Here is a 26,256-nt window from a genome sequence, read left to right on the forward strand (position 1 = left end):
TGGTTCAAAAAGTGAGCATTGTTACGTCGCCGTTTTAGTTTAATCCAAATTATCGTAAAAATATGGATCAAACGATACAGTTATATATTCTTGATAAACTTGTATGAAATTGGTACATTTCTGACTAATTCTGTAACCACCAATACATACTAGGTACACACCTGGGAGCTAGCGATCAGCTACAGCATTAGACTTCCTGACTACTGCAGCGTTTACCAAGCGGAAGTGGTTGCCATAAAGGTAGTAATAGATCTAATTAACAGTTGTGCGAGCTTCTTCAGAGTGATACCTATCCAATCCGATAGTAGAGCAGCGATTGTACGCTAAAAACTAGTAAAGGGATGTCGAGACACCTTATGGCTAACATGCTAGCATTGAGTTACTACACGAATAGACTAATTTTTGGTGTCTGGCTACAGTGGTATTGCAGAAAACAGCAGGGCTGATGAGCTTGCTGGGACAGGTACTTCAGTCTCAATAATTTGGAAATGGGAATGGGTTGATTGGTTGATGGTTCCCTACCCTACAAATCAGCTCTGCAAGCATTGTTCAACTACTAGCAGCTGTACAGACGCAAGGTGTTTCTTGCCCATCGTAAATGGTAAGAGATCTGGTGAACTCTTCGTTCTCATCAAAATCCATCTTTCAATAATTGTAGGAGTCTTAATTGGACGCTGACTGATCGGGATTCATGCAGTAATATTGAACATTTTACCCGATGCTTGTTGCTTCAGCAGTTTGGATGAAGATGAGATAGAATCATCTCAACACTTTTTCCTCGAATGTTCCTAACCTAACCAAATTATACATTAGGAGGGTACTTAGTATCACCGTCCGATGGCATCACTATCTCTACATAAATTTACCCTAGTGATGGAAAATTATTGTAGACGTTGATTGTCAAAATTTTAGTCGAATCGAAATCGTAGATTTGTTTTGACCGGATGTGAAAATGAACGTTTACGCGGATTTAGGAAAAATGGTAAAGACATCGGTCGGTGATTCCATTTTATTTTTTGAAAGTAAGTCGTGTAGTTTAACGTAAAAGTTTTATGCTGTATACGGTGAATCTTTTTCTAGGATGGCGGCCGTCTTAAATTGGTTAAACAAGTTTCAACATGGTCGTGCATAGTCTAGGAACAGCTGCCCCATCCATCATATTTTCCAGGTTTAGAACTGTACGACTTTTTTTTGCTTTCAAACTTGATTTTTGCCGACCTTCTGAAAACAAACTCAGACGGGAATCGAAGTTTCATTGCATAGTAGATTTGATTCTTGTTTTTGGAAGGGAAATCGACCAGTGAAATCAAAGAGCGTAATGGGTAACGAGTGCGATGCGTCGAATTAAACTTGTTGTTCCAAACACTCACATGGGCAAAAGTTTAAGTCGAGTGTAGAGGTTATCGTCACTGTGAAGGTCTACTCTGCAGATCTTCACTAAAAGTGGATCAAAAAAGAGCTTATTGACTAAAGCTCGAGTGAGCAGAAAATAAGTTCGTTGTAAATATGAAGTGAAGATTTCTGAGCTGGAAATACTACTTTCAGTGATATTTAATAGCAATTAGAAATAGTTAAATTTTTTAATAGTCCAAAAAGCCACGCTACGATGAAAACAAAAGAAAATAATTAAAGTGAGCGTTTTCTTCAGAAAGTCTTAGGGTTTTTAAAAAGCCTACGACAATCCAGTTGTATATTCCATATATTCATAGTTTGTTGAGATCTTTTCGAAAGCAGCGGCCACCCATAATTTCTATTAAGTGACCTCTAGTGTTTGGAAAATTTGTTAATGCTTAACTTAAGTCATAGCCTTAACCTGCCATATACCAATAACATTTATATTACTATTTAATTGTAGTATATTGTGCTCGTGGGCAACATATACACATGCATTATTAACATTGGCCTTTCAATTCGAATGTATTTGGCTTGCAAGAAAAGCCGCATATATCCAAAATCTCCCAACAAAGTCGTAAAAAATGTAATTTCGCTGCTGGAGTAGTGAAATTGCAGTATTAACAACAAATGAAGTTCTAAAACAGCGGGACGACAACTTATTAACCCTTTGACACCACAGTGGGGCACAACATAGAGGAGGGTGCTTAAATTAACACCCATTTATATACCTATGTATATATATATTTACATTCGTGCGCTGAGGATGAAATAATAAATATAAAGAGTGAACTGCAATAATATCAATCTTCTTCTTCAAAACCAAAAAACAATAACACTGTGCAAATAGTGAATGAAACATATAATAATTTAAGTACACAAAAGTTAAGGAACACTTGTCGCTGCGAGAGAAATCCACGAAAGCACAGAGCAAACGAAGGAAGGAAATGCTTGCGTGCTTGCTGTCAAATGATTTCCTCGGTGAATTAGCGGCGGGTGGCGGAAGGCGCATAGTTGACGAAAATTAAGCACCAACAACAACAACACAAATACACCAAAAGGCAAATTTAATTTCACCGATTTATTGTTGGGCCGCGTGGGTGCACGCTCATCGCTCATTCTTCGGCGAACGCGCCTTAAACGACACCACGCTCAGCGGGTATGCTCGAGCGCATCCTTTTCGGCAAATATCTTGCGGCTATTAGCTGTGCCTGGCTAATATACCGCAAACAGTTAACTAAGCAATCCACCCCAGAAGAATAAGGGCTCGAGACATTCACTCTTTGGCGTTGTGGCGCCTGCTTCTTCCTTCCGCCTATGCTACTGCCACTCTGTTGTTGCTTCAGCGAGATTTGTTGTTCGACCGCGTTTGTACTTTTATTTTTATTTTTATTGTGCGGTGATTTTCTAAACACACACACACACACACTAGCGGTAGACTGTCAGGGCTCAGCCAATGCAAAGTGAAATGAGCCGTCAAACCTGTGACCGAGTACGCAGCTCGTTTGCTCGCCTGCATCCATCCCTTGAACTGCTTACTTTCGCTGCGGCACTTGGGGTGCATATAAATTCGACATAATTTCTTTGTAATGAATAAATTGATGGATGGATTTTGCACCAGTTTTGAGAACGCTTTGAATGTCGGTAGCTATTAATGCAGCCCTCAGCGCCAGCAACTTCGGCAAGGTAATAAAATGTGCTACGGTCAGTCAGTCAGTCGCTTTACCGTTAACTCAGTTTTCCTTTCATTGTCGTTAAGGTCGCCTGAGTTGAGGAAATTTGCATTTTCCACTATCTAATAATGCGCCTGTTATATTATATACACATATATGTATGTATGTATGTGCTCGCACACATTTTAATCAAAATTAAATTGAGTCTTCCTGCGGTCCGGTGTCTACTTGCCTGCTGCCCGTCGCACTCTCTTCCCCCTCCGTTTGTGCTAAATGTTACTTTGTTCTGCGGTAAAATAAATTACGATTTGATTTTAATTTAGCATTTCTGTGTGAGTCATTTATTATACTTCGGTGATTTAGTGGGGTAAGCGAAGTGGAATATCACCGAAGGTGGTAAGAAGAAGTGAATTTTATATGCACAAGCTCTCCTGAATCCTAAATTCTTAGCGAAAGTTTACTATCAAAATCAATAACTAAAAATTGAGCAGAGTGTTTTCTTTTCAAATCTTTAACTTAGTGGATTTTTTATTGTGTCAATAATTTCCATATATAAAACGTTAATTATTTCTCATATTTCTAAAAATAATATTTATTTATATTGATAATAAATCTCCTATGTTCAAAAACTAATACGTAAAATATGACCTGCGAACTATTCCGAGACACTTTAATGTCCAGAGCAAGTGCGAGCCGATTGCATTAAATTATCCAAAAACAAATGCCATAAAATTCTTAAATACCCGGCGAGATAAGATAGTAAGATTGCTTAAATATGTGTGTTTGTACAAGTACCGAGTTGTTCATAATAAAAAGCAGATTTCATTAAAAAAGTTTTTGGCACAAGGACAAATTTCAATACTAGACTTCACAGATTGACCGATATGTCTGGTAAAAAATCAGTCAAACTGCACATATTTGGAATCTGAGTCCTTGAAATTTTATAGTCCGATTTCGACAATTTTCGCGCGTAAGATGAAATATCTTGAGAGCACTAGAATGTCATCCGATTTCACACATTTTCACAGTGTAAGATAGGATACACCACATTTTATTGAGTTCGGTCAAGCAGTTCTTAAGATCCTGTCACGCCCATTGTCCTATATTAACAGCTGCTCCTATAAAGCACTTTTATACCATCTTGGTTGTGAAGTTAATGCTTTTGGCGTCTTTATTCAGTGAGTAATTACACTTTTAATAGTTTTCAACCTAACCCTTATATGGGCGTGGTTATTATTTGATTTTACCGATTTTAAGAGTACATGAAAAAGTACTAAAAAATACTTCTACTCAGCAAGTTTGGTTGAGTTACGAGTTAAGATATGTACATTTAACCATTTAGAGGGCGGGGCCACGCAAACTTTCAAAAAAGTTTTGGTCCCTCGGTGTTCCTGCCTACTGTCATCTCTTGTACTAAATTACAGTTTTGTATACTAATTCAGTGCTTAGTCACGTGAGAATTTTCGTTTGAAAATTAGGTTAAAAGTAAGACAATATAAGATGAAAATATACGAAAATAATTTAAAGAAAATAATTACAGTGCGTTTTAAATATAAAAATGTTAGTTTAGTACCCAAAATGAATAAAAATAATATTTTTCCGCAAGATAAAAAAAACAAAAACTTAGTTATTTAAATTTCTCAAATAAATCTTGAGGTTATGTGCAAAACGTGGCAACACAGGAGTTATAGATCCTTTTATTACCTACAACTTTGCCTTTCAACTTTTTTCCATAGGATTAATAGTTCTGCCACAAATCGAGATAAACCACTAAAGCTATGTTTTAACATAAAAAAAATTAAACTACTTTTTTTTTCGAACACCCCCATTTGGTTAAAAATAAAATAGTAGTAACAAGTTTTTTGGGATTTTGACTTTGACATACTTTTAAGCGGTAAAATCTTCCACACCGCCAAACACCTTTATTCGAGGGTTCTCTTGGAGATCGGCTAGGCGATCACGAGAATCACAAATTTTTCAAAAAAAACCAACACCGATTTTTGAAGTACGTTAATTTCTGTAAATTTGCATTACTTTTATTTATTTGTTAATTAAAATACCACTTCGAGGAAAGATGCACAAAAAACAAGTTTTTTTCTGACTTGCATGTGTATATATGTATTGTAAATAATCCCTTAAACTAGAAAGTATTGATATCTACTGATTTGGCTGCTGTAGTGTCTTTTATTATATAGTGTTCGTAATCTGCTCCATCTATACGTATTTCTACAATATATCATATTAAATATTTGGTTGTCAAAATATTTGGCTCCAATGACTTCAAAGCAAATATTTTGGTTTCTTTAATTTCCAAAAATGTCAGGTTGAGTAGTAAAACTTACGTATATTGGTATTAGTCGAATAGAGTTTTTATGACAGCCTCGTACTAGAATTAGAAGTTGAAACCAGTTAAAATATTAAATTCTAATACATTTTTACGACAGCCTAGATCTGGGTTTTGTTCTTAATTTTCACAACATTTCCTCACAAATATAAAACCATTTAAAATATTCAATCCATTTTTTTATTGTTCACTTTCAGAATTTATTTCTTATTATAGATTTTAATATTTAATATTTTTTTTTAATTTTAATTTAATGATGTGTTCAGCTGGTTGTGTTTATCATTAATTTTATATATATTTATAATATTTTTTTTGTTTCAGTTACACGACTAGACAACTTCTTAAAAACTGTTGGTGATATTGTTTTGCATCTATTCTTTTATTTAATATTAATTTTAAATTTACAATAATTTATTTTATATGTATGTTTGCTAATTTGATTGATTATAGTAATATTACACGATTTGCTATGTACTATTTTTCGTGTAGTTGTTTGTTTGAAGAAAAAAACTGGTTGTTTTGAAAAAAGTATAGAAAAAAGTACTTGATTTTCAGATTATATAGAAAATAAAATTATCAATGGAACATATTGGTACAAATTATTAACATATATTTGGTATTTCTGAATAAAAAAAAAATATTTGAAACTTTTTTAAGTTTTTTAGTTTCTTTAACTTTTTAATATTTTAAAATTTTAATTTAAGTTGCGTTTGATATTTACTCTTATTCGGCATATTTTTATGACATACGCTTTGAAAATTAAGTCAAATAAAATTATAATTTTTTTTGCTATTTACAAGTTGCATTTCAATAATTTTTTTTAATAAAATTGTGTCATAAAAAATCCGCTTAATTTTTTTTTAAATATTTTTTTTTACCGAACTGAACTTAAAGGCTTAATTATTTTCATATTTATTTTTATCCAAACTGAACTTAAAAAAATTTAATTAATATGCGTTTTGACTTAACATATTTAAATACATTATTTAACGCATGGTTTTGAATTTAAAAATAGTTATTGTTCCTTGGATATATTATGTTTAACTTTTTTTATTTTTTATCTCAATACAAATGTTCACCATTTTAACTACAATTCAATTACTTAAGACTAAACATCTGTATGCATTTTAATTAATCAATATTTTACAAGTATTGTAACAAATAGTTTGCTTTTTTTTTATTTATGTTTTTTTTTTTTAAATAATTAATATACACTTCTCTTTACATTTCACGCACACAGTTTGAGAGCCGCAGTGTTATGACTTCTTAAGTTTCCGTTATTAATTAATTTATTTTTTCAATTATAGTAACTCTACCCATTTAAACCACTCTCAGCATCTTTAGTCAATGACGTCCTCCACTTCGTCGCCGCCATCACTATTGACATTCGGCCCCAACAGTCCGTTATTTGTGCCACCACCATTACCGCCTCGTCCACCGCTGCCATCACCCATATCACTGTGTTGATGTCCTAGCGGTGATTTGTTACTGTGCAGACCGTTACCCACCAGACCACCCACACTCAGCTCGCCATTATGATCTAGCAGCAGGTTGTTGTTATTCAACAAGTTGTTGTTATTATTATTATTGTGTAAATGATGTAAATTATTGTTGAGATTGGGTGAATGTGCGGATACGCCACCACCACTGCTGGTGGAGAAGTGATGCAAATGATGTTGATGTTGATTGAGTAGCGCCCCAAGGGCGTTTTCTCAGACAACATCAGTCACACCGGTGTATTGACAGGCGGACAGACCCGCCGAATTGGAACGCGACACTGGCGACGGTGCCGAGTAGGGACTGGCAAAACCGGTGGTGTGTTGTTTGGCCTTTAGGCGTAGTGTGGCAATGCTCGATGACATGCTCGATGGCATACAGGGTTCGGCGGCGGCACGATACATGTACGGATTGGCGGGCGTGGTGTAGGGACATGGTGCGGCGCCAACGTTAGTGTTGGTCAACGTAGAGCCCATTGTGCCCGGCAACATGGAGTTATTCATGCTGACCGCCACACCGCTAGCGCCGGTATTGAAACAGTTCACCGAGTTTTGGTGATGATTGGTGGTCACCATGGAGCCGAGTGGATTAACTGGCCACGGGAAGGGTTTTGTGCCCAACGGTGATGGCACTTTAGTCCAGTTATTGTATGGATATGACGAGTAGAGCGAATCATCGGCGAACGGTTGCATAAATTGTGAACCAAAGCCGGACTTGAAGTCGGCAGCAGCAACAGCCGCATTCATGGCATTACGCTCGCGCTTACGCCACTTGGCGCGTCGGTTCTTGAACCACACCTGGAAATACATAGGATAGAAAGTATATTATTAGATTTTTACTTGGAAAGAAGAAGCATGTGAGAAGTTATTATAAAAATGTAAAACTAACTGAATAAGAAAAGTGTCTTGAAGCCTATTGCCGAAAAAATTTCAATACAATAAAATAATAATATATTAATAACAATTTATGATTATTTATTTATGAAGTTTTAAGTGGTTTTTTTGATATTTACGGCACCACCTAGTGCGACTACCTAAAAAATGCCGGTTTTTATGCATTGAACGGTGCTATATCAATTGTTTTAAAATTTTAAGTTAATATTTATACATATTTAACAAAAATTTCTACCAGAAGATATTGTCCATACATTCTTTTTGATAGTAATCAGATCATTGCTGTTTCTAAAAAATACGTTTAAAAATAAACTCATAGAGCTGAAATTTTGTGCATGAAAACTACACATATATGTATATGAACAACAAAAGCTTACGTAAGTTATTAAGAGGTGAGGTAAGTGCAAAGCGCTAAGAAAGTCCATACTTTGACAATTTATTATGGGAGAAAGGAATTTTGATTAAAAAAAGTCTTCGTAATCACGTTTTTCAACAGGGTTTATATAGGAAATAATAAAAAAAAAGTCGTACGTAGTTTACTAGATAATGTTACAGCGATACTAGAATTAACATAAGTGGATGCAGACAATAGTCTCTGAATAACATCATCTCTCGATTTGAAAAACGTAGTTTCAAGAAAAACTCATTTAAAATTTTAAATATGTGCTGAAACTGTCTTATCCGCTTACTTATATACTACAAAGAATTAAATAAGGAAAACAGTCTTTTAACTATTATATTAATGAAATAATTCTTTTATAACCATAAAACGTTATTTAAGCCAAAAAAAATTTTGAGTTTTAGAAAATCTTTAACTTGCACAAAAGATTAGTTTTAAACCCGACAACAAATGTTTTGGATAATATTGACCGATAAATCTATATTAAAATTCCCTTTGCTCAGTATTTGTATCTCTATATATCTCTTTATGTACAGAGTCTATATCCTGAAAAACTAATCATCTCAACGCTTCTATTTATATCGATCAAGTTTTTTGTTCCACACACTTTAAAACAAGGTTAGGTTTTTTCATAGATATTTCTATTAACGATCTCTGCTCTTTCCGATTGAAATATCTTATCAACTTTACGAGAGAGATTTTTACTATTGTTTCTGTCAGAGAAATATACGTATATATATACAAGTGTATGTTAAAAATAATTATAATACTAATAAATATATATAAATCATACAACATGCAGAGTTTTCATTGAAAAAGATATATTCACACCTAACTTCCTTTAATCAGATGACAGGTGTTAAAATTACAGCCATTTCAGTAAAAGCGAAAGACTACAATTTTTTGTTAAACTTAAAAAAATAATGTCTGAGTCATACGAATTGATGAAAGAAGTTTATGCTGATGATTGTCGTACTCAAGTTTATACATGGATTTCACAATTTAAAAATGGTGGTGAGAATTTAAATGACGACCAAAGGCCAGGTCGTCCGGAAGCTAGCAATATGGCTGATATGGGGGGAAAAAGTCTGTGAAATTATTGGTATTGATGCAAATTTTACTACGAGAAAGTTGGCTTAAGCATCAAATATTGGTGCCAATACTTTTTGGAGAACTGAAGACTTGAATAAAGGAAAAAATAAATGAAGACCAAAAAAGTGAACGAACTTTGAACGATAAGAATAAAACGGATTTATCTTATCAACCACCCCTCGTATTCGGGGATGATCTCCATGTGACTACTTTCTATTTCCAAAACTTAAACCTTCATGTTGGTTATTGGCATTTTATGCTGATATCCCAGCCACTCAAGCAGCCGTAACCGACGTGCTGAAGAACATTCCTAAAAATTACTTTAAAAAATCCATGCATGCGTTGATTAATCGTTCCAAACGTTGTATTGAGTCCAAAAGAAGCTATTTTGAATAAATGATCATATATGATATGCATTCAAAAAGTTCGAATATTTTTAGAACACACCTCGCATGTTTATATACTGTTCATTAAAACGTGAAGCGAACGTTATTAAGAGAATTTTCAGGAAATTAAAATTCAGTATTTTTTCCATGCAGAGGAATTGAAAAATCCACCTAACTGTAGATATTGTTTTAATTATTGTTTTAATGAAGAGACATGATATAAACAGGAACGGCACAAAAAGTACAGGGTCTGTCAACAACAGCTACGTGATGTTAAAATTATGATAAATAAAACACAAAAATTTGGTTAAAATGGGTTTTGTGTTTTTTTTTGTTTGTTTTGTTATGCAGATAATTTTATGTCATTTATTATTTGAACAAAATGTCGGCTAAATGGCCACCACGGCTCCGTTTGCATTTCTCCACCCGTTTTTAATGACCCGGTGCAGTATTTCGGCTATCGAGCTTCTCGAGCGTTGCTGAGTGATTGGCGTAAACCTTGGACTCAACATACATTTAGCGACATAAAATCACATAATATTCACAGCCATTTAACTGAGCCATTTCTCGATGAGAAAATTTGTCGCCAAACTCTGCGCGCAATGTGTCCATGTTTACATGTGTAACTTGAGGTCTTGTTGGAAGTAGAGATTTCCTCAAATTACGGGGGAAATAATTCGGTCAACATAGTGTTATAACGCTCGCTATTAATGGTAATGGCATTTCGAAAGGAAGTGGGCCCGATGATGTTGCCATACCGCACCAAACAGTGACAAAGCCATTAAGCCAGAAATGGGCCTCATTTGAGGAGATGATTTTTCAGCGAACGGAAATTTGCGTACAAATCTAGGACAGTTTCCAAGCGTTGTACCAAAGCAAAACGTGACATGATGAAATTGCAAATCTTATTAAATACACTGAAAAAATTTGACATAAATCCGTACAAAATATGGCCGCCCTGAGCTGTCCTGTTTCCATTTCGTCATACCTATTGCTAGACGCTGTAAAAAAACCAAAACTTTTTTATATACAAATGTATAATTTTTTTTATTTTTTCAAAGAGCTTACTTCGCCGACACATTTTCATGAATACTATTTTTAAATGATTGACGTTGCTACCGTTAACAATATCTATATGACGATGCGAATTGGAAAAATGTTTTTCAGACCTTATAATTTCCCAAAAGTCATACTAAGCAACGAGACAAATAGGAAAAAAAATATATATGTATATATAGCCTGTACGCAGAACCTGTTAGAACTTGTGAAATTTACTTATTTTTGTTTCGAAGCTCGACATATTTGTTTAGCGGGTGGGTAGAAACAAGTGTGCGCAAACACGCCATATACACATACCATATCATAAATACTGAAGAATGTACTCGAAATTAGCACTTGCACTTCTAATAATGTATATACATACATATCTATATGTGTAGGTATGTATGCATATATGTACGCACACATAAATTTAAAGTACTTTAAATTTCAATGAAAGATAAACAAGCGCAAGCACATCGAAACGCCTGAAGCATATGGCTGAGCACTTCAACTTAAAGAACCAAAAAAATGCTAAGAATAATAACATAAAATGGCGTCGAGCACGTACATAGTATAAAGTTAAAGTACTTACAAAGCGCACATAAACAGACATAGCCGATATATATATATATATGCGTGCGTGTGCGTGTGCAAATACAATTGTGAAATTGCAATGAGTATAAGTAAGAAGAAGATACAAATATAAATCGCAATCGAAATGAAACGCCCCTTCTGATGGCACCACCACACACACATATACATAAAGCACACTTTCGCATTTATATAACCGCAGAGATAAGCAATTTTACAATTTTACAAATAAATATGCGAAGAAAAAAAAAATTCCAAATGCGGAAATAAAGCACTTCGCCGAGCTAATCAAAATTCACTGCAGCTACGAAGAGTAAAAAAAAAAAGAAACCAAAGCAAGTACAACCAAAGCAACATCGTCATAATAAATAGCAAAGCACTGCTGCAGTGTTGGCTTATGCTTATTCTTGCTGCCGCAACAACAACACGTGCCTTTGCCACCCACCAGCCTCCATAATTTTTTATACTTTCAATGTAGCTAGCTGCTTCTCCAGCGGCAACGTGCCGCCTTGCCGCTCAGCAATATTTTATTTATTTGGCACAAGTTGACAGCCAGCGCCCCCATACACCCCTCCACACTGCTGCCTCGCAATTTAAGTAATAAATTACACAGTTGCCATTTTGTTTTTGCATTTTCATTTGTGCGCGCCTTATTCTTTTACATTTGTTTGTTTGCCTCCTTTATTTGCCATTTACTGTTGTCTTTTGGTTTTGTTGTTTGTGTGCAATTGTGACAGCTTTGCTTTTGTTTGTGTTGCATCCATTTTCTATGACTGCTTTGTTGTTGTTTGGTTTGGTTTGTTTCCCTGCATTTCGAAATAGAATTTTGATTTATTTTACCGTGCCATGACTTGCAGCCCCCCTCCCCCTACAGCAGTCAGCTCCTTACGCTGTATTGTCATACTTCGCTACAACAACAACCACTGTATTGTTAGAAGCTTTTAGGGTTGTTCGATTCACTTATTCGCTGCTTTCACACACACACACACACACACACAACCGAAGCAACTTCCGACCACCCACAAGTATGCATTGTTTCCAATTACGATTTTCCAACTCCCCTCGCTCACTCACTTCTCCTCTTCGCATTATTTTCTTCTATACTCCACTTTATTTATATATAATTCTCTCTGTTAAAAAAGCAACAGCATTTACTGGTATTTGTATTTATAATTACTGCACATGCGTACTTCATAGCGGTAAGCCATTGTCGTTCGTTGGGTTCGGGGGCTGTGCGGGCGGCTTGTGCGCCGGGTTTGGGTGTGCTTTCGTTGGGGTTCGCTATTAGACGAGTTCGTTGCTTGTGCTAACGGTTGTTGTGTGTTGTTGTGGGTGTGCGTGTTGCTTGGCTGGTTGGCTGCTTGTGTGCATTTTAAATGAATTGGGGGTAGTATTTTATGCAATAAATATGGTGGCAGACGGAATACATAAATTGCTGTCAGTGCAAAGTTTATAAAAATATAAAAATTTTGCACGAGTCGGTTTTTTATGATTCCACGTTGTTTTAATTTTACATTGCCTTTCCTGTTTTTGTGTGGAAAAGTTTCAGCTCTAGAAGATACTGAGGTGGCAGACTCGACAAAAAAATTAAACAAATATCTTAGTTTTTTCTTATTAATTTAATATATAGTAACTATTTAATTTCGTAATAATAACTATTTAATTCGTTTTAAAGTGCTGATGTTTCTCCAATATTTTATATTAACATGAGAAGCTTAGATCTAAATTATTGGTTTGTGCTAATAAAATTATTTAATTTTGGAAATTTTTGTTTTTAAATATTTTTACGGGCATCTACACATAAAATCCATTTTTAATTACACATCGATTAATATAAATTTTTTCAGATTTTCAATAAACTTAGATCTTAATAATACAAAATTATAATTATAATGTTATAATGCTATATGTTTGAAAACAATCTTGATAAAAATAAATAGTTTTATCTTGGACATTTCTTAGAGATATCTTCAATATGAAATTAAAAATAAAACAAAAATACATATATATTGAAAGAAATATCAGCATTTGTTTCCAAATTAAAATATTATTTAGTAATAAATTTATCAAAAATCCCTGATAGCCATCACAAACACAAAAACTACTAAGTCTACACTACAATTACGAGTATGTTCGTGCGGTTTATCAAAAGATGGCGTAACTTGATTATTATTCCATTAGATACTATCATTGTGTGTCTTTTCCAGTATATGCTATTCATTTGAAGCATGAACGACAAATAATTTTTTTCACTCAAATATGTCAACTTTGTAAAACTTGGAGAAGTTTTTGTGCAAAGTTCTTTTTCATTGCTTTAATATAAAGAAAACCTCAGCCGAAGCTCATCGTATTTGTGTGAAAGTTTATTGCGAACGTACTTGAGTATAGCGAACGTGCTAAGCGTGGTTTGCACAATTTCAAAGTGGCGATTTTGGCGAAGAAAGCGAAAAACGTCCTGAGTGGTCAAAAACGTTTAGAGATAAGCAAGCATTACTGGATCAAGATTGGTGCCAAAAACAAAAAGAGCTCGTAGAATCTTTTGAAATCACATAAGCAGCCATTACAATGCGTTTAAAAGCAGCCGAATACAGTCAAAACCAAGTTAATTGGGTGTCATATGAAATGAAGCCAAGAGACTTTGAAAGACGAGCTTCTAAAACCGGGTGAAACCATTCATGGGTTAGGTTACCGACAACAACTCATTAAATTGATTGCCGAAAGACGCCCGGACTTTGCGAATAGATACGAATCAATCATTTTCCATCATGACAACGCTCGACCTTATGTTGTAAGACCGGTTAAAAACTATTTGGAAAACAGCGGCTGGGAATTTTTGCTTCATTTGCCTTATAGCCTAGACCATTTATTCTGGTCGATGCAGATCGCAACCAACTGGAATACGATTCACATCAGAACAGGGTATTAAAAATTAACTCGATTCATTCTTGGCCGCCAAACCGTCGTAGTTCTTTTGTAATGGAACCCAAAAATTGCCAGAAAGATAGGAAAACATTATAGCTTCAGCTGGGCAGTACCCTGAATAATACTGTTGTGCATGTTTTTCTTAAATAAATGTTTAAATTTTGGAAAGATTTGATCAAATAGTTTAGAAAAGCGCTAGTACTACGTTATTGATGTACTTAGTTTTTAAGAGCTAAATTCGAATCGACAACTTTAATTTATTGGCAAATATAGATTTTGTAAGCTTTCGTGTGAAATTCACACAACCTATCTTATGGGAATCTCCGCTTTACTCCCCTATTAGTAGCTTTTTTACCTCCAATTATATTCGCTAAACGCAAATAAATGCTTAATTGATAACCCATGGATGTGAGAAGCTAATTATAGGCGCTTAAAATGTGCTGTAAAATTACGATTTTACACCAGCGTGTGTAACACACGTACACACACACATACACGTCTGCCGTCAAACTTCCGCACCCAAATCACTGCTGTCGCTTAGCCGAAATACGGCGCAAGAAAGAAGGCGCAGGCGCTTACGCTTGCATTCTCAACAATTGTAATGAGCATGTAATCCCTTGTTGTTGTTGCTGAGCCGCACGAGCAAAAGTAGTGGTAATGGAACATAATAAATATGATTAAGGTACGTGAGGCGGCGTGTGTTGTTGTGGGGTTGAAATGTTTTTGATGCTGTGTTTGTATTTCAGTGTGTTATTCTAGTTAAATACAGCACACACACACACTGACATATATTCATATAGGTTGGTGGAAAGCAATATTCATAGTTAGAATTGGTATGCAATTGTAGATGTATGTGAATTGTATTGCGGCATCAGCTAGAACAACAACAATTGATGAAATTTTTAACTATGCGCACGCGTTTCGTATTCGTAATGGATGCCAAGCATTGAAAATTCCCAATGTTCCGCTTTGCTCCTTTACCACTGAGCTTGTGCGCGGAAACTAAGTCAATATTTGCTTTGTGGGAAAATCGCTTGAATACAAACGCACACATAGTAAACTATAATATACAATAATAAACAAGTGGCAAAAGTCAGCGATTTCAGTATTGTGCGCCTAAAGGCGTCTAATCACATTAGTTGCGGTGCAACATAATTGAAATGTAATTACCACACGGAAGAGCTGTGTGCGTGTATGTGCATATATGTGGGAAGTTTCAGTACTAAATCTTTAATTTCATGAAAGCGTAAAGCAAACATAATTAACTATCATATGAGTACACTTCTTTCCTCGCACATTTCTCTCACGTCTAACACCAGATTGTCGCTTTAGTGCAGAGTAAAGATGCAAAGGTGCACGTTTATCCATCTTTACCTGCCCCAAATGCATAAGCAAAGTAATAAAAATCATAACTGCTCAAATCGCCGGCGCTTAGACAAGCTAATGCCCGCAATTAATCATGTCAACCGAGTTAAGTCATCACCTGTGGCCGCTTTAACGAACATCAACGTCAGCGTCATCGTCAGCGCCGGAGTTGAAGTCGAAGTTGGAGACAGCGTCGTAGTCGTAATTATCGACATAGTCGCTTTTCTTCCTAGTTTCACTTCCTGTTGTCTGCTTCTTCTGCTGCTCCACTTTTGTACATACTAAATCTTCATTAGTCAATATTTGTAAGTTGGCAGACAAAAATCTGAAGCGCACGTCTATGTTTGATTTAAATATACACACAAATTGTAAGAATGACGTCCTACATGCCTGTACTTATGTACGTGCAGCTTGCCTTTCGTTTGTAATGACCCTACTTCTTTTATTACACAGAAGGCAATCAATCAAAAAAGTCTCAACACTTTTATTGCACATCACAAAGTGGCAAGAGAGTGGAACCGCTGTGTAATAAGGATGAGAAAGACTTTCTAAAACGCACATCAAATTAAGGGGATTTTAGGTTTTTCCTATGAAGTGCAAACAAACTCAAAGATTGAGATGGCTGAGACTTGAGATTACAAAAAGTTCAATTTAGATAGATAGTTATAGAAGAGATATATTTTTTTTCTGAAATATAATAATCTACTTTATTATATATTAATATAATATTTACATATTATTAAGAAATTATTTTTTAATTAAATGACTTAAATTTTTAAATTATTTATTTATTAATTATATTAAGTTAATTTATTGAGACTTTAATTTTTTTAATTATTTTCATTAAATTCTCTGATATATTAAATTTTTTACCGTAATAAATTAAATTTTTTAATTATTTTTATTGAAATATTTTCTGAGAAATTAGTTTAAGTTACTTTCAGAGAAATTAATTGTATAAAGTAACTTAATTAAGTTTTTTCTTGAGACATTAAATTTTAAAATTATTATTCTCTTATTTTCTGAGAACTTAAAAGTTTTTTATATAATAAATTAGTTATTTTCTGAGAAATAACATTTTTTAAGTAATTTAAAAAATTTATTTCTTTAGAAAGGAAATTTCCTAATTTGTACACATTACATTTTATAAGAGAAATTTTTTAAATTAGTTTAGATAAATAATTTTCTTAGAAAATTACTTTATTAGTTAATTTAATCAAACGATTTTATGAATAATTAAAGTTTTAAATTAATTTAACTGAATTATTATCTGAGACGGTTTTTTTAAATTTGTTTTTATTAAATGAATCAAAATATTTTCAGAGAAAATTAATTTTTTATCTAATGTAAATAATTCAATTTTTGCGGAAATAATATTTTTTTATCTAATTCAAATAAATCGTTTTCCGAGACATTAAAATTTTTAGTTAATTTAGCCAAATTAGTTTCAGAGAATATTTTTTTTTAAAATTAATTTAACTAAACTAGGTTCTGAAACATTAAATTTTTAAAAATGTATTAAACTACTTTTTTGCGTGATAATTACTTTTCATTAATTTAGTGAAATTTTTTTCTGAAAAAATAAATTCCTTTTCTTAATTTTTTTAAGTAATTTAATTAAACCATTTTCGGAGTAATTATTACTTTAATTTAATTCATTTAGTTAAATTTGCTTCTGAAAAATGAATTTTCTTTTCTATTTAAATTAATTAATATATATTTTTAACTTTCAAAAACTATTTGTTTTCTGGCTTTAACGTTTTCCTGCTCTCATTTATCATCCGTTAGTTTTCCACTTTGCCTCACTTCTCTTTGCAATATTTCATCAATTTATCACAAATTTCTGTTATTTTTTGTCTATCACACACATCCCTGTACTAACAACATCATAGCATCAATACCTGATGAGCCGTTAAGGTTATCCTTGGCTGCCAGCACAGTCATTCGCAGTTGCCAGTAAAAAAAATCTGAGCGAAAAAACAAACGATGTCATCATTGCTTTCATCAAAACCAATTAGAATTTTATGCTTGGGTCAGCAGCACTACATAACCGACAAGTTTGGCCCTTTTTTTGCTGTTAGTAATATTCGTGCAAGCGTGTTATTGCTGTTAATAGCAGTTTTAGAATTTTTCTTCAATTTTTTTTGTTTTGTTTTTTTGCTTTGAATTTGTGTTTTTGTGCAACGGTTTGGTAGCCACGAAGACTTTTTTGCACTTTTCTCTTCACTCAATTCTTCAGAGCTGACTACGCTTAACGCTGTTAAATGATACGTGAAAATGACAGAGACGAGATAATTGATGGCTGGTGATATTTGGTTGTTATTGGTAGGATGGTATAGATAGGAACATAACTGTGTATTGAGGTATTCGAAAGTCTCAAGATAATAATACAAGTATACATATTTGTATTGTGTTGCTGCTGTCTTATCTAGTGCGATAGCCTAAAACAATGCGATTTTTGGAAAAAAGTACTAAATCAATTATTAGTAATATTATATAAAGGATTTATTTACACATATTTTATGTATACATAGTAAAATTTTTGAAGACAAGAATACATTTTTCAAGATATTTGCGATCTCCGATGACGCTAAAAAGACCTTGCACTGCTGCAGGCATTCCGGACTTCTTCGTGAATGAAACGTAAAAAAAATTCTCTACTTAAATATATTGTCCGTATAACGACCAATGGTTGGAAAAAAGTCAAAAATTTACAAAATGGCGGAGTTTTTAAAACAGTTGCATTTTACCCAAAATTTTGATCGTTTTTGGCCTGCCAAAACTCGAACAACCACTGGATAGTGATCGCGTTATTTGTCTTCCAGTAATCACTGAACTTAATTTGAAAAATAAAGTTTAAAGATAGCTGATTGAACTGAGTGGCTATAATTTAGAACGCTGTAATTCAGAAACTGTTTGAGATAACCATTTATAACGTTAGTATGTTATTTTTAAAGGAAGATGATTAAAAAAATCGATTTTCTATAAAAAAAAACTTCGCACTGGATGTGCCCCTTACCCCTTTTTTCTTATTAATGTTCGAGGTTTCTATTCTAAATTATATTTTAGTTTATTTATCGCATGATACAAATTTGTAGAATATATTGCAATAAAATTAAAGCTTAATTTTAGTAATGGCCTGAATTGTAAAATAAATCTTAAGACTGATAGATTTCGGAAAGTTAACGTTTTTAAAAATATTATAAATTCACAAAAAAGTAAAATAAAATTTTTATATTTTTTTTAGAAAATATAACAATCTTGCAACAAAAAAAACATACCTATTTTATAAGCTGATTTTCAAAAGAGTCGAATTAACTACATGCACCCGGCTTAAAAACAAAATTGATGGAATAAATCTGTTTCTTTCGACAGATTGGTTTACAAAAACAGCATAAAAACGGCATTAAAATCAGATTTCAGCCAGCCATGGATGTAAACGTCAAAATATTTTCATAAAATGGTGTCAGAAATTTTTTAATCTGATACTACAACAATAATAATCAAATAATAATTTTTAATTATTTAAATTTGACAGTGTTTGCTCTATTGAATTGAAAATTGCTTGAAAGTATTGTACATATAATATATTGTATTTTAAACTTGCCTATTCCGTGACAAATACTCCGAAATTACTATAAATTATTATTATTAAAGCAGACCTTATGTCAATCAATTGTAGTTTTAAGTAAACAAACTAATCAAAATAAACCACAAATTTCACCAGCTGATATCCAGTTAACTTCGTACCGTTTTTCGATGACTACTAGCAAAATAAGGCAATACGAGTTAAAATCCTCACTCCTAATCCACAAAAATGGCTTAAAAACTAACTAACCAACTGACCGTCAATGCGCGCAAACCGTTATTTACCATTTAGCCATTTTGCACTGCTCATAAATGGTCACATTATGGCTTTTTGAAAAGCTTGTTGAAACCAGCAAATCCCATTGCCAATACATGGCCAATGTACAATGGATGAGCGCATAAAAACAAAAAAAAAGTGCATAGTGAAAAAACTCTAATTTGAAGCTCGAAAACTACATATGTATATATTTGGTATGTGTATACAATGCATGTATGTATATTGTTGCCTTTACTATACGCCAACCTTGAACTGTATGGCAAAATGGTGAAAAAAATATGCGATTGAGCAATAAACGCCAGAGCAACAGCGCAAAAATCCATTTCGAAAGGAAGTTGCATAACAAAAACAAGCCACCAACTAGCAATCGGTGAACAAACGAGCACTTAATAGTCTTTTATGTGCCATCAAACGATTGCCAACACCTGTCGTGCTGTCGATCCAGGCGGCGAGTAACAGTAAAAAAGTGCAAATCAACGCTTTCGGAAAAAAATATCGTTCAGTTTTTTGCACTTAGCACGGAACACATACATATATATATATATATATATATATACATGCATACAGGCATAAATATATATATATTCAAGCTCACACCTATCTGCGGCGTTGATGCCAATTTGTAAAGATTTTTAATAGTCACCCCAGTCTGCTGGCATCAGACTTCTTCGTAAAGCCATATGTATGTTGGAAATCGACTGTTGACTCTGCTGGTTGAATTGGTGGTGATGGTGGTGGTTGCAGTTTCAAATTGGTTAAAGTGTTTTTGATGACTCGCTGAGGTGTATTTGAAAAAATCAACAAACGGTTTTACGACTTTTGTTTTTTAGTTTTATTATTTTCGTCGCATTTGTTGTTGCAGTTTATGTTTTGGAAAATTATTTAATGAATTACTGACTCATATGTCCTTTGTAGCAATCTGTAAATACATATGTATTTGCTTTGTATATTTCATAGTGATACATAGTATAAGAGAATAGCGAGTGCGTAGCATTTGTTTCGAATCGTTTTTTAATGTAAATAACAGTATTATGAGGATTATCTATTTCGGAACTTAAATAATTTATTTGGCCGGAATTGATAATAAATGTCTCCCTTTAACTACATTCTATAGAAGTCGTTAATGCTTTTGTGAATGCTTGTTATTTTGCTTATGTGCTCGCTGAGAGAGAAGAAATGGAAAAATTTTGTGGAATTTTTAAAGATCGTGAATAAGAAAAATGCCAAAATGAATACACACCACTCAATTCACGCAATTCTCAGTTGCTCCTCAACAGATGTATAAGGCGACGGGGGAATTCAACTCAATAACTTTTTTGATGCTTTTAAACGTAACTTTTTTGAGAAAAGAGCGGAAGCGAGAAGAGATATGACGAATCGAAGAAAATTATGCAAGAAATGCAAGAGAGAATATAATCTTTAATATCAAATTTAAAGGTTATATAAGCTTTATAAAGAGTATCGGCTTTATATAGAGCACTGGCTATACTCGGAACAAAAATTCAAACTCTTTCGCTCAATCTGAATACAAGTTAGTACCTACCCACTTCGGGTAGTTTTGTTTTAATAGAAACAAATTTTAATTAGTCTACATCTAACCCTTAGACTAATCAAACAATATACTCTTTAACATAACGTCCAACTACTTCAATTCGCCGTCCGGATATAAGTGTCCATTCAAAAGTAAAGAATCAAAAATTTTTATCTAAAATAAGAAATGAGATTTCGCCAGCCAGCTGAGGTCATCATCACTTATTCTTATACTAATTTCCCCAATCGAAGTGCCACATTGTAGTTACTAACTTGACACACAAGAGACTAAACAGTTTTCAATTATCGAATTAATTCAAGCGATCCTATTACACTTGTGACTATCAATAGTCAAAAGGTGAAGTTCTTAAGGGAGTGACTATATAGGAATACTATATGTTACACTAACCGTGAATTAACTACATACTTATATAATAAAAGTGTATAAAGTATGGAGTAAATTTGACACAAATTAGTTTATCGTTAATTACTTGGCTTGCAACATTTTGTATTAACATTACTGCGACCATATAATTGTAAAAAAAATATTTGTTCATCTATTTGTGGAAGCCAAAACAAGTTAGATGCCTATTTTATAGAGCAAATATTTTTGCGAAAATAAAATTTGTTTATATGTACATATGTGTGTTTTGTTTAGGTAAATTAAGGTCAATAGCAAAAAGTGCATAAGTCAACTTATGTAAAATACAATGTAAACTGTAACTATCTTCGCTTACTATTAAATAAATTATTTTTATATAAATAGTAAAATATTGGCATATGTGATAACATAAAAATAAAGACATTCTCAATATATAATCTCATCTATTTTTCGGGAATTATTTTATTTTTTGTTTTCCCTCTCCAAACCAGCTCAAGTACCCACTACTTATAATGTGGCATGAACAACAAATTTCATTAACGAAAAGTTAGTTGAATTCCGCGCCACTTGAGTTTTAACATTCAATTAGAAGCGATACTTATAAATGCTCATTCAGTGTGAATGTTTGACAGCCCTTCAATACCCTGTAGGGAAAATGTATGGTTTTGGTATTTTTGTGTATGAAGTATGAAAAAAGTAGATGTAGCAGATGTTTCGGTGGGCTATACTTTTAAAAATACTAAAATTTAAACTCGATATCTCAACTAGTTTTTGAGTAACAGCCTTCTAAATAGTAGCCGCTCAGTTCAATCATCTCCAACAGCTTATCTTTAAACGATTTTTTCAAGTTTGCTTGAATGATTACACGGAGACAAATAATCCGCTCGTGTTTTTTGTGCATCACAAATCAATTTTTGGTAGATGAAAAATGATTAGAAATTAACATTATTTTTAAATGCCCCCATTTTCTCAATTTCTGATTTTTTTTAGGTTTCATCCACGAAGAAGGCCGGTATCACTGCAACTGTCGATGATTTTGTTTTATTTTTGGCATCGTCGCAGTTCGCGTGTAAATTTTACTATGATTTCTTAAAATATACTACAAGTATTTAAAATAAATAAAGCTCTAAAAAAAATTGATACAGTAGTTTTGTTTCTTAATTCCTAAAAGTCTCCTTTTTTACTGCTAAGCATTAGGTGTGCTCTTAAATAATAATATAATTTTATTATATATGGATATTCTCAGGATTTTCAGACTAGAAAAGCAGTAATATTTTAAAAATTTCATCAATTTATTTAACTTCTTGGTTGATATGTAAAATATTAAATTTTTTGAGAAAGATTGAATATTTCATGCAATGAAATGTTAGTGCTCAAAAACCTATACATTCAAATTGTGAAATTTCAACTTATAATATATACAATTTTTATCAAAACATATTTATTATATACTCTAACATTGTCAATCAATGTTTCTAACCTCTCTTCTTCAACTATTTAGACAGCAGAAATTTGGAAAATTACTAGAAATCATTTTTGAGAGATACATCTTTTTTTGTGACGGACCTAAGCTCGTTGAAATTTTGAAACTATCCTTCAGTATTCGTTGAATGCCATAAAAATACTTCAGGAACTATTATAATAACATTTAAGAGATCTTCTCGGAAAAGGAGTGAAAAATTTATTAACTTGTTTAAATTTTGTTGTCAATTTTGAAGAATTGCAATTTAAATATGATTTTAATTGATTGCTTCAAAGTTAAGTATAACAAGAATATCTACACTATACAGTATTAGTATTTTCCTAAAGGGCATGTACTAAGTTATGTCGATATTAACGGAGCATTTGTAATATGCATACTTCAACTTTGACAAGTTAAGCTTTAGTTCAATGAGTTTATCGAGTGTGATCTGATGTGTGTGTGTTTTTTTTTATTAATTTCCTTCTGTTAAATTCTCAACAAATTAATGTGGATGGGACAGTAAACGAGTAGAGCATAAAGTGAATAGAAGACACTCATAAAGAGGTTCTCTTCACTGAAGTACTTAGATGTCTACATATGCATATATTTATTGTAAATATGTAATTAGCTATATTTGCTTAGAAGTAGGGAAGCGACTGCATGCAGCATGACGAATGTGTCAATACAACAACACATACCCAGGTACACTTGGGAAATAGAGGAAATATGGAAACAATTGTTGGTGGCGCCAAGGGGCAAATATAGTAAAAATAAAAAACTGTATATAGTACATATACATATGTGATATTATGAAACTACAAATCATAATCGTCATTGGCAGAATGATTGTTTGCAGCCGGTCATTAGCGGCGGCGCCAACAGCAGTGGCAAAGCAGCACCGCTATGTTGTCGGCATCGCGGTGCACAACAAGGCGATGATCGATGATTGCTGATGACATTTCAGAAATGACAACACTTCTTTATCAATCAAAAAAGGCAAGCGGTACAAAAACATAAAAAAACAGCAACAACACCGGAGTGCTAAATGAAACTAAATAGGCATGAAGAGTTCCGTTTTACTTTTTGTTTGTTAAAATAAAGTTGTATGGCGTGATGTGTATTCTAACGGGAGTTTTTTGAAACTTCAACTATATGGAAAATTATGCAATTAAAAAATTATTTATAAAATTAGAAAATCGCCACTCAATCAACTAATTGATGAAAATGATGTTGCAATGATCAATTGACGTGCGTAAATGAATTTGCTCTTTAGCGAAAATTTGACATATGCGTTGACATTGCAATTCTCATGAAATCATAAAAATGCAATTAATACATAACAACAATAAAAAACATCTGCCTCACTGGCTTGCTGGAGGAATTGAGATTTTTTTTATTGACGAGATACTTTTAGCAGATATATTTCGTAGTTGAATAGTAAGCGCACAAAAAATTTAAATAGGTAAATAAACAAGAAAAAACATTAACTTTTGCTGCATTGAAGCTATGCTACCCTTCATAGCAGCAATTCTTATAGAATTCAACTGTATAAAAAGATCTTTATTTTGATTTCGATGGGTCAGTTTGTATGGCAGCTATTTGCTATAGTGGTCCGATTTGAATATTATATTCGGAGATTATACCGTTGCCTTAAATAACAATTCGTGCTAAATTTCGTGAAGATATCTTGTCAAATAAAAAACATTTTTAAACAACAACTTAATTTCGATCGGTCAGATTGTGCGGCAGCTATATGCTATAGTAATCCGATCTGAACAATTTGTTTGGAAATTGTAGCGCTCCTCTGAAAAATAATTCGTGCCAAGTTTCGTAAATATATCTTGTGAAAGAAAAAAGTTTTTCATACAAGGACTTGAGTTTGATCAGTCAGTTTGTATGGCAGTTATGTGCTATAGTGATCCGATATCAACGATTCCGACAAATGAGCCGCGCCTTGGGGGGAACAAAACGCAATAGTGCAGATTGATATCTCAAAAACTGAGTGACTAATTCGCGTACGAGACAGACAGACTCAGCTCGTCATACTCCGACGTTTGCTTATGGGCAAACTTAATATACCCTGTTCTGTGTCTAAATATTGCATTTGACAAATTTAATGATGACACAAATTTCATGGTTTATTTATGTAAATGTACAAAAGTGGCAAGGAAACGGAAATTTGAATGAAAGGCGGAGTTGCAAAGTTGCTGTCAAATTTGTAGCAGCGCATATGCCGAAATTTCTACACGTACATATGTACAAAAGCAACAATGGTAGCACATTGGTAAGCGCACTTGACTTGCTATTGTGGCAGACAAGAATTAAATGACACCACCAACAACACTATGAGGGCACAGCTAGTGTTATGAATATCAGCAGCTAATCTACTGCAATAACGGCAATAAAATGCCGCGTCCACGCATTTACCAACACAATCAATGTCAACAACAACAATATTTGCCACGAACAAGTGCGACTTTCCCCCGCTTCAAGGCGCTCAAATGCTTTAATGCACCCCATGAAACCGCAATGAGCGTAATTTTACTCAGTTAAAGGTTTTTGTGTATGTATATAAGTGTTTGTATCAATGTAACAAGTCTATGATGCGAAATTATGTCAATTGGAACATGTGTTCCGAAAAATGCCAAAAATAAAAACATATTTTCCAAATAATGACAAGTCAACTCCCGTTAAAAGCGACAAAATTACACACATAACGGTAAAAAGTATGCACCAAATCATAAGACAGCCTGTTTTATGGACCCATTGCCCATATTACACACAAGCATACGCACATTTTTACGGATTCTTCACCTCGTCTGATAAGACCACTGGGAGTTCGGGCTGCAAAATGTGGCAATAATATGCCTTATACAAATGCAAAACAAAACAGCGGTGGGTAATTTGTCAACACTGTGGCAGATAGAAAGGCGGCAAGTTGCCGTACTTCATACCCAGTTTACAGTTTTACTCCCTTTGTCGTTGGCAGCACCCCTTTTTTGGTGTGATCTGACGACCCTCTGTATAGTTTAATGAATTAGAAACCACATTGAAATTAATGATCTAATATGTTGCAGTAACCGAAAATGCAAAAAGGCACTGAGCAAGTTAGACACACACACATATATACATAAATGTACATAAATATGTGCATGTATTGTAGAGTTCTGTGTAGACAACCCACTTTTTTTGTGTTCGATCTGCCTAATGTAAATGAATCTTTGACTGCAATAATAGCGGCAATAAAATTTATCAGATATTGCATACAAAAGGATTAAGTGCGTGCAAACATTGACGCCACCGGAAAATACACGCACATCAAGCCGAAGAGCGAGGGGTGCAACAACTCTGTAAAGGTATATGAATGCGACTGCAAAAGGGATGTAAGATAGGTGTATTTGCCAGTGGAAACAAATGGTAG

The 26,256-nt window shown here is 33.5% G+C and overlaps 1 protein-coding gene across 1 annotated transcript in view; it reads right to left on the minus strand.

The window, feature by feature from the left end:
• Positions 1 to 5,566: 5,566 nt before the first annotated feature.
• Ptx1 (pituitary homeobox homolog Ptx1) overlaps positions 5,567 to 26,256 on the minus strand; it is a 73,174-nt gene continuing 52,484 nt past the window's right edge. The window contains exon 5 of the mRNA XM_036356872.2: positions 5,567 to 7,703. Within this exon, the coding sequence (XP_036212765.1) occupies positions 7,122 to 7,703 (582 nt within the window). The 3' untranslated portion in view covers positions 5,567 to 7,121. The remainder of the gene's footprint in view (positions 7,704 to 26,256) is intronic.

Source organism: Bactrocera oleae, chromosome 2 (assembly GCF_042242935.1).
Source record: "Bactrocera oleae isolate idBacOlea1 chromosome 2, idBacOlea1, whole genome shotgun sequence".
NCBI lineage: Eukaryota > Metazoa > Arthropoda > Insecta > Diptera > Tephritidae > Bactrocera > Bactrocera oleae.